Source organism: Pelodiscus sinensis, chromosome 30, assembly GCF_049634645.1.
Source record: "Pelodiscus sinensis isolate JC-2024 chromosome 30, ASM4963464v1, whole genome shotgun sequence".
NCBI classification, from domain to species: Eukaryota; Metazoa; Chordata; order Testudines; family Trionychidae; genus Pelodiscus; species Pelodiscus sinensis.
Window position 1 is genome coordinate 8,320,467 of NC_134740.1, and position 17,133 is coordinate 8,337,599.

At 50.8% G+C, this 17,133-nt stretch overlaps 1 protein-coding gene across 1 annotated transcript; it reads right to left on the reverse strand.

The window, feature by feature from the left end:
• Positions 1-218: 218 nt before the first annotated feature.
• LOC102448669 (olfactory receptor 10A4-like) lies at positions 219-1,187 on the reverse strand. The gene has a single exon (XM_006132139.2). It carries the CDS (start codon positions 1,185-1,187, stop codon positions 219-221), a length of 969 nt encoding a protein of 322 aa, XP_006132201.2.
• Between the last annotated feature and the right edge of the window lie 15,946 nt (positions 1,188-17,133).

Consider the following 17,133-nt stretch of genomic DNA (forward strand, 5'->3'; position numbering starts at 1 on the left):
TCAAATAATCTAACAAAAGAGTGATAGAAATTGACTTTCTATTTAGATTTTTTTCTAACAAATGTTTCTCTTCCAATTTCCCTGTCAGGTTTAGAACAGGTCATCATTTTTCAAATGGCAAAATGTGAAAAAAATGAGGTTCATCAGGAGAAACCTCAACCAAACGTTAATAAATTTCCCTCTTTGACCCTGTTTCACTCAACTCTGCTTTTCATCCTCTAATATGTCCGGTCTCGTGAAAAGATGGCCTTCCCGACAGCGTCTCTAAAGGCTCCTTTAACCTCTTTGTTCCTCAGTGAGTATATTACAGGGTTCAACATGGGTGTCACAACTGTGTACATGAGGGAAATCAGTTGATCACCCTCTGGGTTGGAGCTGAACGTGGGTTTCAGGTAACCCAAAAGGCCTGTTCCATAGATCAAAGTCACCACCGTGAGATGGGAGGAGCAGGTGGAGAAGGCTTTACGCCTTTCTGCTGCTGACGGCAGCCTGAGGATGGTGAAGATGATGAGGATGTAGGACAGTGTTATCAGTAAGAAAGGGCCCATAACAAATAGCGCCAGCATGGACAAGCCCACGAGCACATTCTTCCCTGTGTCAGTGCATACCAATGTCTCTAACGGTTGGGCATAGCAGTAATAATGGTGGATGCGGTGGGAGTCACAGAAGGGCAGGCTGAAGAGCCACGTGGTCTGAGCTACTGCAACCAAGATGCCGATGACCCATGAAGTCCCCGCGAGCAGTGCACACACTCGGCCGCTCATGATGGTTGAGTAATGCAGAGGGTGACATATGGCCACGTAGCGGTCGTAGGCCATGGCTGCTAAAAGGCAACATTCTGCGAGGCCCATGATGGTGGAGACGTACATCTGGGCTGCACAGCCCACATGGGAGATGGTCTTTTCCTCCACCAAGAGGTGAACCAGCAGCTGAGGGATCACACTGGTGGTGAAGCAGATGTCCACAAAAGACAGATTCACCAGGAAGAAATACATGGGGGTGTGGAGGGAGGGGTTCACCTTTATCACGAGGGTAATGAGCAGGTTCCCTGCCAGGGTGAGCAGGTAAGTCAGAAGAAACACCATAAACAGAAGGATTTGCAGCTTGTTAAGGTAGGAAAACCCCACCAGGATGAACACTTTGTTGGTGGTCTGGTTCTCTCCAGAGTGGCTCTCAGAATTGCTCATCTGTTGGGGTGGGAAAAACAGACACTGAACGTGAGGCAAATAGAAAATGTGGGTGTGAATCAATCAATTCACGTTGGTTTCCTCAGCATCAGGATACTTGCGAGTAAAATCTGCTGCAATTTCGTATGTTAATATGTAACTAGGCCCAATCATCATCAGGCATCAGCTGGTGTCTCTGTTTGTATGGGAATCCAGCTATATCAGGGTAGGTCGGCTGGAGATTAGACCACGTGCACACCAGTAGAGCTACAGCTGATTTACAACGCATGGGGATGTGGTTGAATTGGCTTTCATATATCAGGTCCAATATCAGGAAATCTATTCTTTCCCTTTAAACACATTTTCTTTCTGTCTCCATGAAAATTCTAACAGGGAACTTTCATGCTTTCTTTCATGCTTTCTTTCTTGCTTTCTTTCTAGCTAACAGATTATAGGGATACAGAGATGGGAGTGTTACATCAGAGCTCCTCCAATCCGAGTGGCTGTGGATAAGAAGGCGAGAATACCTTACGTGCAAAATTACTTATAGGAATGAGCAGGCCATTTCCGGTCCCTGGTCTGCCCTATTCTGATGGTGTCAGTTTTGCACATGAATTCCAGCTCAGCTGTTGCTTTTTTCCCCCAGAGGGCGGTGTCCTGGGAAGTTAACATTTTATTCCACTGGATGTTGTGTGTTACCATTCTTGATGTCTGATTTGTGTCCACATATATCACATTAGAAGAAGTGCAGGCGAATGAGCTTTTTACGCCATGGCTGGTGTGGTTAGGTCCTATGATGGTGCCATTTGGGGTAGCTGATGTACTACTCCCATCTCTGCGTCTCTGCTACCTCTTTCCCTTTCTCTCACTTCATGCGTCTCATGAAGGAAGTTGCAATTTACAAAAGCTTATGCAATAATAAAACTGTTTATCTTTAAGGTGCCGCCTCATTTCTTTTTCTTTGGGAATGTTACCCTAGAGCCATATTCACGAAATGTGATTTCTCAAAGAAGGGCAGATTCTGAGCTCACTCATCTCGTAAGCACAAGAATAGTTACACTAGTGCCAGTGTTCCCACTGCAGCTACCACACACAAAGGCGGAGGCTGTTCACATGGGGAATGTCATGCTGCTGAGCCCAGCATGATGAAGGCCTCTGAAGAGTGAGACACTGGAAGAATCTTGAAACAATGTGGGATTTGGCCGGTTTTGATACTAGGAAAAGGGCATTCTTTCCCGTCTCTTTCATAGCACCTCCCTAAATGCATTGTCTTCTACCACCATAGAAATTCCTATTCCTTAGTTGGTGTAAATCTTAACAGCTCCATGGGGATGAAAAGAGCTACAGTGATTTACACCAGTTGTGGATCTTTTATATCCTGCCTATAAAGAATTTTTCAAGAAGGCTCCTATAATGTAAGAGTCAGTATCTACAATTTATTTTACTTCAAAGTTATTTGTTGAGAGGGAACTTCATTATTACAGGCATGACCATGACATGACAGAGATAAAATTAAAGTGAGTGATAACATATATTGTATTCTCCACACCCTTAGCACCTTCAGTATGTGACTCTCAAAGCAATGCTACTAAGCAGGAATCTAGGAATGCTAGAGAGATGAGACTGGGTTTACATAATAAGTCAGAAATGGAAACTGAGGTCTGCGGATACCTGGAACTATGCCATAAATAAAGGACCATTCTCCAGGAAATAAAACCCGGAGGCACTCACAAAACACACACACACACACACACACACACACACACACACACACACACACACACACACACACACTCAGAAGAAAGGGCTCATCCCTTGCCCTGAGAGGAACTGACACCCAAACAAACAAACTCAAAGGGAATCTCAGAGACTAAAATCAAACCAAAGCAAACTCTGGAGGGACACTCTGCAGTGGGCAGCGCACAGAGCAATTTACAAGAAATATTCTCAAACACAGAGGCCTGGAGAAGAGGAGGGAATTCTCCTGCCTCTCAGAAGAGTTACTTTGGGGAACATATTAACACTTGTGAGCACTTTCCTCAGCACAACCACTGCTGTAAATGCTGAGCTGAGGGGGAAATTGCATTTATCCCTCATGGGAAATCCACTGTTTAGATTCAGAGGATTCAATATGAACTTGAATGGAAAACTGAATACTGACATCAACATTAATTAATTTTCTCATGGAAAACACCAATAGGGATTTTGATTTATTTCATTTCCTATCTGACATTTGGACCCGCCCTCAGTAAAAGGAGAAATTTACTCACCATTAGGAATAAGGTCACTGTAGGTTCTTGTCACCAGCAGTGGAGGGATAGTTTCAGAGCTCTTCAAGGCATCCAGACACTGTTTATAAACAGGAGAACATGGAAGCGATGAAGGAACCAGATATTATGTGGAGAGAGTTGAGGTAAATTCAGCTGACAGAGCCCACGACTTAACTTTTGGGCCCAGGGGCAGAGAATGCGCCATGATGGGGTCATGGGAGGGGACTCTCTGGCCAGAACAGATCAGCATGAGCCCACCCAGCTGGCTGCAGCCGGACCCCAATACAAGACCCACCTTAACGACCAGCATTTCCACTCAGAGTCAGTGGATGATGCTGAGGGTTGGGGAACAGAGAAGAGGAAAGACGAGAGAGGAGAGAAGCCAGAAAGAACTCCACAGACACAGCAACAACACAGGCAATGAAGAGAATCATAGCGAGGGGATGGGCATGTCCGGTGCACGCCTGTCACTCTGGCGGGCATGAGACTTCACCTAGTATAATTAGCATAAAAGTGCTGAAGTCAAGCCCAGGACCTAGTGGATTTCTGACTGAGAGGCTCAGAGAGCAACAGGTTAATCGATACACTAACAGACGGACTGCCGGGTGGGTTTGACAGAATTGGAGCCTTAGCTAGCTAGCTAGATGCATGTGCACGCACACACAACCCATGTGCTCAGACACAAAGTCAGGCTCTATACATGCACGTATAATACACATGCAAAAATGAAGGGACATGATTTTGCTCTTATTGCAGATGGGGGCATAACGGCTATAGACTTTAGTGGGAGAATGGCTGGGCGCTGAAGTCACGGATTTTTGACCGACCTTGTGTAAGAAGAATCGAGCCATCTCCTAGGAGCAGGCACTGTACCTGTAGCAGGAATCGGAGGTGTTTTTATTTCATTCCCTGGCTTCTGGGACCAAATCCCTGGAGGAAATTTCTTGTCATATTCCTTGCAGGTGGAACAACACTGTCTCAAATGGCAACAAAACAAAATTCGCCAGGTCAGTCATGTCACAGGAACTTGCACCATCCTTGTCAACATCGATATCACGTGTAGTTTCTCTCCGACAATCGTGCTGGGATTCACTGACAGTGGTAAATGGTGGGACACTTTACTGTCTGGAAGGAGGAACGATCTGTCCAAGGTCACACAACATAAGGACTTGGGCAGAGGCAGGAACAACACTCGGCTCTGGGACTCTGGGCCCCACTTCTGCCTCAGAGCCGTGATTTGAAGCTAGGAGCACTGACTTCCAGCCCCACCTGCTCTAACCATTCCACCCCACTCCCCTGCCAGATGTGGGAACCCAGCCCCAGTGTCCTCACTCCCAGACCCCCCTGCCCTACCCACAGGGCCCCTTTCCCTCCTCGAGGGCCAGCCCCACAGCCCAGGGCAGTCAGGAGGTGGGTCCCTTTGGCTCCAGTCAGTTTGCACAGTTTGCAGACGGACCGGAAGGACCAGAGTCAGGACGAGCTTCCAGGGGCAGCAGAACAAACTCTCCCTGGGAGGAGGGAGAACCAGGGACACATGATTGCAGTGAGATGGGGGCCTGACACATCAGCCCACTTAGGTGTCTGCACTCTGTGGGCAGCAGTGTTACCGGCACCATCTGCACAGTCACTGACCCAGCAGGGTCCCCACCGCTGCCCCTCATGTCTAGCCTGGCACCGCAGGAATATCACCATGGCTTCTCCTCCCAGTCATTGGTCCCTTCCCCTCATGCCTCGGAGCCCGCTCCTCAGTGACTGACTATGGCTCTCGTGCGATCGCACGTCTGCTGCCGCCCCGCACTGACAGTATCGCACCCTGGCATCCGCCAGCCCCTCATGGCTCCCCGCCTGCTGCTTGCAACACGCCTGCCTGCGCCCACACAAGGCACAGAGCCTGGGATGGCTTGTGAGTGACGCTGACTCTTGCTGTGTGAACTTGTGTCAATTCAACTGCCCCTGTTCACGCTGCAAGGCCTCCTCCTGACACTGTCTGCTCAGCTGTGCCTGTCTGCAGGGTGCTGTAGCCGCCTGGGCCCTGGGCACTAGAGACAACGCGGGGGAGGGGAGATCTTTCCCTGCCCCGACTTCAGTCTCTCTCCCCACCACCAAAATAAAGCCCCTCCCCCGCCTGGTCTTCACAGATCATTTGTTAAGTCTGGGCCTGTCGGTCTCTCGTGTTTCTGCTGCCAGCTCCTCAGCCCAGGATCTGTTGTGTTTCATACAACTGGACCGACCGCATGGCTGTGCACTCCCACACATCCTACAGTGCACACAAGAGCTGCCTGTGCTTCAGTCCTGGGACGCAGAGAGCACCGAGGACATTTCTGTGTTCTGTTCAGGTTGTGGCAGGGCTAAGTTGTGCTGTGCCCCGGGGTCAGGAGAGCCGAGCCAATGGGAGATGGAGGAGGCCAGACTAGAGAAGCTAGTGGTCTCTTTTGTCCTGGAACACTACGACTCTCGCCAAGTTTACACACCACGGAGAGGTCACCAGAAGTGTTGGGGTGATGCGAGTGCAGAAACGGTGGAAGTGAATGTGAAAGACAAACAAACAGACTCCCCAGATGCTAAGTAGCCCCACTACACTGCAGTAGGGAAATTATGTTCCCAGACACCTACAGGCAGAGGCGTCAGCCTTGTTGCTCTATGTGAAATGGCCCTTCAGGAGCACAGCAGGGGAATTATTTGGGTCCCTTTTCTTCCAGATGCAGATTAAACACCTGGCTCTAAATTATGTAGAATTGGAGACATGTGTCTCCCCATAACATCACTGAGACCTCTGCCCCTTGGCAAATCAAGTCGGTTCTGAACAGTGAGGAGCAGAAAATTACAGGATGGTCCCCAGAGAAAATACAAGACAAAAATCTCAGAGGTCCTTATGGGGAATATTTGCTGTATCTCTAGCACATTGGGACAAGACAGGAGTCAGGAATTCCTCTGGGATTAATTAATGTTCTTTGCTGCTCAGAGGCTGGGGATTGCTTCTGACATAAGGTGAATTCACAGCTCTGAGTGAGCAAGAGACGCTGAAGCTGCAGGAAATGAAAAATCAAATCCCTGGACGTCATTTCTGACCAAGGTCTGAGCCTACAACATCCCTCTGGGTTTCATTCCCCTAGTGCCCATTATACAGTATAGCCGCCCCTTCCCCACCCACCCTCTGCTGCCCCTAGTGCCCATTATACAGTATAGCCGCCCCTTCCCCACCCACCCTCTGCTGCCCCCTAGTGCCCATTATACAGTATAGCCGCCCCTTCCCCACCCACCCTCTGCTACCCCTAGTGCCCATTATACAGTATAGCCGCCCCTTCCCCACTCACCCTCTGCTGCCCCTAGTGCCCATTATACAGTATAGCCGCCCCTTCCCCACCCACCCTCTGCTGCCCCTAGTGCCCATTATACAGTATAGCCGCCCCTTCCCCACCCACCCTCTGCTGCCCCTAGTGCCCATTATACAGTATAGCCGCCCCTTCCCCACCCACCCTCTGCTGCCCCCTAGTGCCCATTATACAGTATAGCCGCCCCTTCCCCACCCACCCTCTGCTGCCCTCCAGTGCCCATTATACAGTATAGCTGCACCTTCCCCACCCACCCTCTGCTGCCCCCTAGTGCCCATTATACAGTATAGCCGCCCCTTCCCACCCACCCTCTGCTGCCCCCTAGTGCCCATTATACAGTATAGCTGCCCCTTCCCCATCCACCCTCTGCTGCCCCCTAGTGCCCATTATACAGTATAGCCGCCCCTTCCCCATCCCACCCTCTGCTGCCCCCTAGTGCCCATTATACAGTATAGCCGCCCCTTCCCCACCCCTCCCTCTGCTGCCCCCTAGTGCCCATTATACAGTATAGCCGCCCCTTCCTCACCCCTCCCTCTGCTGCCCCCTAGTGCCCATTATACAGTATAGCCGCCCCTTCCCCACCCACCCTCTGCTGCCCCCCAGTGCCCATTATACAGTATAGCCGCCCCTTCCCCACCCACCCTCTGCTGCCCCCTAGTGCCCATTATACAGTATAGCCGCCCCTTCCCCACCCACCCTCTGTTGCCTCCTAGTGCCCATTATACAGTATAGCCGCCTCTTCCCCACCCACCCTCTGCTGCTTCTAGTGCCCATTATACAGTATAGCCGCCCCTTCCCCACCCACCCTCTGCTGCCCCCTAGTGCGCATTATACAGTATAGCCGCCCCTTCCCCATCCCACCCTCTGCTGCCCCCTAGTGCCCATTATACAGTATAGCCGCCCCTTCCCCACCCCTCCCTCTGCTGCCCCCTAGTGCCCATTATACAGTATAGCCGCCCCTTCCCCACCCACCCTCTGCTGCCCCCCAGTGCCCATTATACAGTATAGCCGCCCCTTCCCCACCCACCCTCTGCTGCCCCCTAGTGCCCATTATACAGTATAGCCGCCCCTTCCCCATCCCACCCTCTGCTGCCCCCTAGTGCCCATTATACAGTATAGCCGCCTCTTCCCCACCCACCCTCTGCTGCTTCTAGTGCCCATTATACAGTATAGCCGCCCCTTCCCCATCCCACCCTCTGCTGCCCCCTAGTGCCCATTATACAGTATAGCCGCCCCTTCCCCACCCCACTCTCTGCTGCCCCCTAGTGCCCATTATACAGTATAGCCGCTCCTTCCCCGCCCACCCTCTGCTGCCCCCTAGTGCCCATTATACAGTATAGCCGCCTCTTCCCCACCCACCCTCTGCTGCTTCTAGTGCCATAGGCATTGGGTGAAGTTGATGCTTTGTGTAAGGCAGGCATGTCCAAAGTCCGGCCCGCGGGCCAATTGCGGCCCGTGTTCTGGTTTAATACGGCCCCCCAGGTAATTTGGCAATATCTATCTTTTATGGCCCCCAACGAATCCATATGTATTGAGATGAATACATTGTAAAATCTCAGTTAATGTCAGTTGGTCTAAATCAGTTATAAATATATTTGGACACAACATGTATACTTGGTGTTATGTTCCTGTTCATATTTTTTTGAACTTAAAAGTTGACAGACAACCTTTATTACCAATAATATGTAATGTACTTTACAATGTTCCTGACATATATTTCAACTTCCTGGATTTTTTTTTTCATCTGGCCTTCAGATATGAAAGGCAGAGTGATTTAACACCTGTTTAGATTTGTCATCCCTGTGACGAAATGAAAAGTATGCCGTTTGCAATAAACTTTGCATAAAACAGTTAATTTGCATTTAATTTTAATGGTTCAAAGAATGTCAGGCAAAATGGTCGGCCCTCACGCATGTTCACTTCATCAAATATGGCCCTCTTTGAAAAAAGTTTGGACACCCCTGAAAGGGGACTATTATCCCCTTACTAAAACTCAGTGGCTGTTTTTGGTTGGCTAGCTCCCAGTACCAAAAGGGGAAGAGTGCATGAGAAACGAGGGTCCTGAAGAGTCTAACATTCCAGGTCAACCTGATTGACAGGCCAGATAGGCCAAGGAGGAAATTAGGAGCTGGGATTTTCTCGGTCTCTGAGACTAAGGGGGAGAGCTAAGAAGAGCAGCAAGGAGTGCAAGCTGTGCTGAGAAGCAGACCTGCAGAGACAGAGCCAGAGACCCACAGCCCACAGAGTGCAGATGTTGTCCTGAGAAGCAGGCCTGCAGTGACCACAGCCAGAGACCCACAGCCCACAGAGTGCAGATGTTGTCCTGAGAAGCAGACCTGCAGTGACCACAGCCAGAGACCCACAGCCCACAGAGTGCAGATCCTGTGCTGAGAAGCAGACCTGCAGTGACCAGAGCCAAAGGGGTCAGAGAAACAACGCAAGGAGCTGGAGGCTGGCAAAGCAGCATAGTCTGGAGCTGGGTGTGGTCAGCAGCTGGGACCAGCAAAAGAGGTGGGGAAGAGGCTCTAGTCAGGGAGACGCCACCAGCCAAGAGACCCTGCAGGCCAGACTTGGAGAGGGATTGTAACCCCACCTGGGAGAAGAGTCCTGCCACCTAGAGCCTGGAGTCGTGTGGCTGCTGCCAGAGCAAGCGTGTCCACCTGCAGCCCCTTGTAGCGCAGCCAGAGCCTAAGAGCCCTGCAACTTATGAGGAACAGTCTGTGAACTGTCCTTACACTCCGCAGACTGCTGTTTGTGATGTCCCCATCCACAGCGCGGGGCTGTGTGTTCTCATCTAACCTTTCTCATTTTTCCTTATTCTTTTCTTTTAATCAGTTGCTGTTTAATAAATTGTATGTGCTTTGAACTGTATGTAGTGATCAGTGGGTCAGGAAAGCATCCAGAAGAGAGCACCCTGGAGTGGGGACACCATAGCTCCTGCCCTAAGGTTGGGGATTCAGTCCCAGAAAATCTTGGCCCAGCCTTGTTGGGATTTCGAGGACTCTGCTACTCAGGAGAGTGGAAGGGGAGGCCTTTGGATAAAGGAAGTGGGGACTCAGATGCTCTTGCTGGCCCATTTCACTGGGGTGGTGTAGAAGCCAGGAAAGTTCCCTACAATAGCGGAACCATTCCCCCGCTTACATTTGGGAGGCAAGCTACCCAGCCTGCGGGCCCACCCATACTCCTGCCCTTTTCCTCCCAGGCCCCACCTCTTCCCACTGTCTCCCTCCTTTGTCTTCTCAACCCTTCCAGCCAAATCCATGAACCCAAATGTTATAAATTACATTGAGGGGAAAGCCCAATCTTCTTAAATTTCTTTCTCGGGGAAATGGAGCATGTTTTCCACTGCCTGCCAGTTTGTGAAGACTGGACATGCAACAGGCAGTTAAGTAAATCACTACATTTTGGAATAAGAAATGTCAGTCACAGGTTTTTGATATTTCCTAAAGTTTATCAGAAATTTGTTTTCTAAATTTTGTAGTGAGGGCAAGTCAGTTGTCTTGTTCCAACTTTAAATATTATGGAATATACGATTCAGCCCTTCTCTGTTTTACACGTGCTTCCTCAGTACTTGTGTGCTGATTTCACGTTTTAGTCTTCATAAAATAATCATTCCAGTTAAATACAAGGACCAGTCAGGACTAACAGAAAATAATAATATCTGTGTGTCCAGCTGTCAGCTGGTAACTTCGTAGTAGGCAGGTCTAAGGGCTCTGTCTTGAATGGTGACTAGAGCCTCTGGGTCAATGAATTTGAGGTCTACTAGAGATTGGTGGATCTTTGACACGTGTGTTCTGGTGTCCCTCCACGCAACAACCTCCCTTTGCACTCAATCAGGTAACAACCAGTCCAGACGCTGATCTGGCCCCCTGCTTTCAATCGAGTTTTCCAAGTGGGCCGCTGCCTTACAGAGACAGAGCCCAAGTGTACCGGCCTGATAGACTTACAGATTTTTTTTGTCCTTTCACCACCAACCTCTGCTTCCTCCTGGAATTCGATATTATGCTCACTGATAGATTACAGCTGTCCACAGTGTATGCTGGAGTATGCTGGTCAGTTTGTGTTGCGTCTCAGGAAGACTGACCAGGACATCTACAATGCTTTTAGGGTATGTCTACACTGCATCCCTAGTTCGAACTACGGATGCAAATGGAGACAATCGAAGTAGTTAATGAAGCGGGGATTTAAATATCCCGCGCTCCATTAACATGATCTCGCCGGCACGCTAGTTCGAATCACAGGTGATTCGAACCAGGAAGTGCACGCCGGGACACGTTAGTTCGGACTAAAGCCCTTAGTCCGAACTAATGTTACTCCTCAAAAAATGATGCAGTGTAGACATACCCTTAGAGAGTTCTTGGAAAAAAAGGAAGTTGTCTCCTGCCTTAGGAGGAGGGGTCATGAAGGTGTATTCCAGGGAAGAGGAGGATACGCGGGTTGCAGGACGGGAGGAAGCAGATGACTGCTTGTCCCTGGAGGCAATCTCCTCCTCCTCTTGGTAGAGCAACCCATCAAGTGATGGCAGGGATGTTGCCCAGGAAGTAGGGCTTGCACAGACCACTGGAGGGCGCTGCTACTATAAATCTCTGACTAGGCATGGAGCAGCGCCTCAAGACCTCCGGCCCTGGAGCCCTTAAAGGGGCACGGGCTGGCTACAGTGCTTGTGCCAGTTGCAAACCTGCCAGCACCCAGCCAGCAGACCCTGCACCTGGCACGGCATGAGCCAGCCACCCGCTGCCACCCAGGCCTCCACCTCTTCCCAGGACCAGGCTGGTGGCTCACAGGAGCCCACCTGGTCTAGTGTGGAGATCGTGGACCTCATTGAGGTCTGGGGGGAAGCCTCCAACATCCACAATCTCCTCACCAGACACAGGAACATGGCTTTCTACAGCCATATGGCGTGTAGCACTTTTGCCTCCTCTCACCCCCCATTTTCGCTGGGGCGGCCCATCCCCTCCTTGCAGCCGCCCTCCCCCCCGGCCCGGTGGCCGGTGAGTGCTGTACCTGCATGAGCACTGCTCCGACGGTGGAGCTCCCCACGCCGAACTGGTTCCTGACGGATCGGTAGCTGTCCGGTGTGGAGAGCTTCCACAGATGGCCACACACTTCTGGAGGGGGATTGCCAGCCTCATGCGAGCTCCAGGAAGGTGTCCTTCATCCTGAAGTTCTGGGTCCACTGTTGGTCTCCCCAGCACTCCAGGACGATGCGGTCCCACCAGTCGCTGTTGGTGTCCAGACACCAGATGCGGTAGGGCATGCTGGCATCTAGGTGCTGCTGCCACTCCTCCACGACCCCTGGGGAGGCCAGGGAGAGAGACAGGGGGCTAACATGCACCAGATGGTGCAAGGCAGCCTCCACCCATTGCTGGCAGGCTTGCAGCAGCAAGTCTAAAAACTGGAGCAGCATGCCCAGGGCGAGCTCTGGCTCCATGTTGCCAACTGCAGCGGTGGACCCAATGGGAAGTACCGACACAGGCAGGAACAGAGGAAAGCGCTTTGCTGTGCCTCGGCGAGGTTGGCAAGCAAGCGGAAAAGGTGAGAACCGGCTGTCCAGGAGGATCCTTTTAAGCACAAGCCTCAGATAGCAACTACTGACCTGATGCCCTGCCGGAACCGGTTTCAGCTGCCCTTAAATGTGACCCAGCATCCAATCAGTGTGGACACGTTAGTTTGAATTAGCAAAATGCTAATTCAAATTAGTTTTTAAGTCTAGATGCGCTAATTCGAATTAGCTAACTAAGTTAGTTCGAATTAGTGCTGTCGTGTAGACATTCCCACAGAGAGCAGAAGGGCACCCACTTGAGCAGGGAGAGGAAATTGAAAAAAGGAAGAGGTGAAAACGTTATCAAGTTTGTTAGCCCAGCCCGCTTGGGGAGTTGAGAGAGAGGAAATGCTGGGGAGATCCTTGGGTGATGGCCCCCGGTGATGCTGAGAATGGTGATGGTGAGGAGGAAGATGATGGATAATATTTCAGGTTTCTCTCTGTCACAGCTCACAAGTCGTGCCAACACTTGGCCCCTCGGCTCCTGGGCGGAACCTCCCTCTCCAGTGCGGCAGCCCCTTCTCGGGGATCCCACTCCCCTCCAGCGGCAGTGAGACGGCCCTTTCTCAGGGAGTCCACTCCAGCGCAGCGACCCTCTCTTGGGGGCCCACTCTCACCTGAGGGGTCCGCCCCTCCACCTCCGGGACGGTGCCACTCAGGGCCTTCAGCCACCTGCATCTGCCGCGAGCCCCCTTGGGGGGTCCCCTCCCTCTGGACCCCGGGGCCTCCACTCCCAAAGAGAACAGCGCCCCCCTGTTCTCCAGACCAGAGCGACTATCAGCCAGCACAAAACAGGAGGGTTTATTGAGCTTTGAACAGCAGCGGGTCTCTCAGGCCAGTAGGCCTGGCCCCTCAGCCCACACATCAGCCTCCCGCTGCAGCCAGCTGAGCTCTGCCTGCTCTGCCCTCAGTCCCCAAAACACAGCCCCCAGTCTCCCAGCAGAGCCTCCAATATCCCCAGCCACAGCCCCTCCCCGTCCATTGTCTTCTCCCCAGGTAAGAGGGTCACTTAGCCCCTCTCTTCTCTGCCTCCTCTCATCCCCTCACTGGGATCAGCTGGGCTGGTCTCTGGGGTCCCTCTCTGCAGCCCAATGTCATCAGGTCAGAACTGGCTCTGTCCTCCAAGCAGGGTCGGGGTCACCAGGGTGCCAGACACCACGGCTCCAACTCTGGGCTGTTCTCTGAAACAACCAACTCCCCCCCTTTGTCACATTAAACTGGTAACTCCTGGGCACTGAGTGCCCCCCTGTATGCAGCACCCCCCCTTTGAACCTCCAAGGGCCGGGTGAGTATCTGGATGTGCTGATGCATGTTCTGACTGGCCTCTCCCTCCCTGGCTGGGTTTGTGACTTTGCCAAATGGATGAACTGGTGCCATATGGAAGGGATCCTACAGTGTTGCAGCTGCGCACATCAGGGTTCCCCACCAGGATTCCTGCAAGTTGAGCACTCGCCATTACCCCCTTATCACAGACGTTATAATGAACAGAAATAGGAAGTGATTTATTTCTTGGCTGATAAATCTCCTAATGCCCGACATCACTGAGTCTGTACTTCCGGTGTTAACACAGAGATAATATTTATTTATCCCACAGACTCAACCCTGGTTCAATCATATTTTACACTTTTTACAATCTTGGGAAGCTGTTGCTGTCTGAGCACAGGCACTGTAACTAGTACCACAAACTCATTCTTGACAAGTTCAGTGCATAAGAAAATTCATGAATATTTAGTGATTTGACATTTCTGGATTCATGCTGTAGAGAAGGCACTGTGATCACAAACACTCGGGTAGCTGAGCCGGGCTGTATACACACACACCAGGGCTGTTCACACACACACCAGGGCTGTACACACACACCAGGGCTGTTCACACACACACCAGGGCTGTTCACACACACACACCAGGGCTGTTCACACACACCAGGGCTGTTCACACACACACCAGGGCTGTTCACACACACACCAGGGCTGTACACACACACACCAGAGCTGTTCATACACACACCAGGGCTGTACACACATACACCAGGGCTGTTCACACACACACCAGGGCTGTACACACACACACCAGAGCTGTTCATACACACACCAGGGCTGTACACACATACACCAGGGCTGTTCACACACACACCAGGGCTGTACACACACACACCAGAGCTGTTCACACACACACCAGGGCTGTTCACACACACACCAGGGCTGTACACACACACACCAGAGCTGTTCATACACACACCAGGGCTGTACACACATACACCAGGGCTGTTCACACACACACCAGGGCTGTACACACACACACCAGAGCTGTTCATACACACACCAGGGCTGTACACACATACACCAGGGCTGTTCACACACACACCAGGGCTGTACACACACACACCAGGGCTGTACACACACACACCAGCCTGGGCCTTGCCCTTTTATGGAGCTCAGTGTGGAGTCCCAGGCCCAAGCCTGGCTCACAGCGCATTCGGCCCAGCTTTGTCTGGGGAAGGGCTGGCTGGCGGGAGGCTGGATGCAGCGACTGCAGAATTTCTGACACTCCCTGGGCTGGGGATTTCAAACACACTTGTGGAGGGACCTAGAGCAGAGCTGGGATGCTCCTAGGGCAGCAGCGCCCTGCATAGCACCCAGGTCTGTGATGCCGAGCGGGTAAGGGCAGGGGAGAGAGCCAGGGCTGGGATGCAGCACCAGGCTGCATAATGTGACATTTCCTCACCTGAAGGGCCTAGGAGTCAAGGCAGCCCCTTCGGAAGGGCAGAAGCAATAAACTGTGAGCAAAGGAGCGGAGCATTGAGAAAGTGCACAGGAAGGGAACTTGCTTGCACAAGGAGCTGCAGCATGGAAGATGGAGACCACTAAATCATTTCTGAACCTCTCCAGTGCTGGACCCTCCATTACTGTGCTGGGCAGTTTTCTCCGTTTCCAGAGCCTGTTGTGTTAGCTCTCTAGGACATGTGTCTAATGCCTAGTGCGAATGTCTGTTCTTCTCCAGCCCATGTTGGATCCTATCTCAACAGGATGGACATTATAAAGGGAGCCCTGGACTCGTGGTAAGAAAAGAGTTTTGCATCACACACATTGAGGGGGTGGGCAGGGAGGAAGAGGAGTATTTGAGTCATGTAGCTAAGCCCAGAATGGCCCATAGGCCGACAGCTTCATAGATGGCTCTGCAGGCAGCTCTCAGTAGACAGCATCTTGTGTCTCCTTCTCACTTCCTGACGGTTGGGTGGTGGGACGTCTGGGTTCTTCTCAGAGCTCCTGCTCCTCAATGGTCCTTTCCTACTAAGAGGCCTGAAAGACTCAGGAGGCCACTCTGTTCAGTGGGGATTTCTACTCAATAGTGCAGTGCGCTCCTCTAGAGTTCATTGTTCTCCTTATAGCACTGGCTCCACCTTGCTTTGATTGCCAATGAATTATCCTTCCCCTTAGTGATAGAAATGTAGCCGTGTTAGTCTGGTGTAGCTGAAAGAAAATACAGGACTATGTAGCACTTTAAAGACTAACAAGATGGTTTATTAGATGATGAGCTTTCGTGGGCCAGACCCACTTCCTCAGATCAAATAGTGGAAGAAAATAGTCACAACCATATATACCAAAGGATACAATTTAAAAAATGAACACATATGAAAAGGACAAATCACATTGCAGAACAGAAGGGGAATGCGGGGGTGGGTGGGGGGAGGTAAATGTCTGTGAGCTAATGGTATTAGAGGTGATAATTGGGGAAGCTATCTTTGTAATGGGTAAGATCGTTAGGGTCTTTGTTGAGACCGACACGTAGAGTGCATCCTCCCCCTTAGGAACTCCCTGGCTTAGTGCCTTAGCTTACACATAGAACAGCAGAGCAAACACAACCAATGCTCCATCCACTGCTAATATTTTATTGTTTCCATTTCACTTGGGATGAAGGCTCCATTCAGGCCCAGCCCAGGTCTCCACAGCAAATTTGCCACTTCCCTCTTGCCCCCCACCTACTTGTTTATCCCCTCTGACCTTTCCACATATTTCACTCACTCCACTGGTCATTATTTATATAATTTAGTTTACAAAAGAGAAGAGTGAGGGGGAATTTTAGAGCAGCCTTCAGCTACCTGAAGAGGGATTCCAAAGAGGATCTGTTCTCAGTGGTGGCAGATGGCAGAACAAGGAGCAATGGTCTCAAGTTACAATGGGGGAGTTTGAGCTTGACTATTAGGACAAGCTATATCCCTAGGCGGGTGGTGAAGCACTGGGCTGGGTTCCCTAGGATATGGGATGGAATCTCCATCCCTAGAGGTGTTTAAGTCTCGGCTTGACAAAGCCCTGGCTGGGCTGATTGAGTTGGGGTTGGTCCTGCCTTGGGCAGGGGCTTGGACATAATGACTGCTGAGGTCTCTTCCAGCCTTATGACTGTATGATTTTATGATTTATTTCCTTTGCAGGTTCAGTAGTTGATGGTAGATATAGTCCTGGAGATCCATGGATAGCTCTTTAATATCTACAGGTATTTCCCATCTGCAGATGTGGATGTGGTTATCCATGGATTATTTTTGAGGATGCGGATGCAGAGACAGATCATTATCTGAACAGGGCTCAGAAGTTATAAAGTCAGGATTGTACTTTCACTAAATGTGCTCATTTGATTTCTCAAAGAATCTAAGAACAGTGTGATGGAAATTGACTTTTATTTAGATTTTTTTTCATGCAAATGTTTCCCATTAATTTTTGTGGCAGGTTTACCAAAGGTCATCCTTTTGCAAATGGCAAACCTCAGTTCACAAATGAGATGCTTCAACCCAATGCTAATGAATTTCCCTCTTTCACACTTTCCATTCT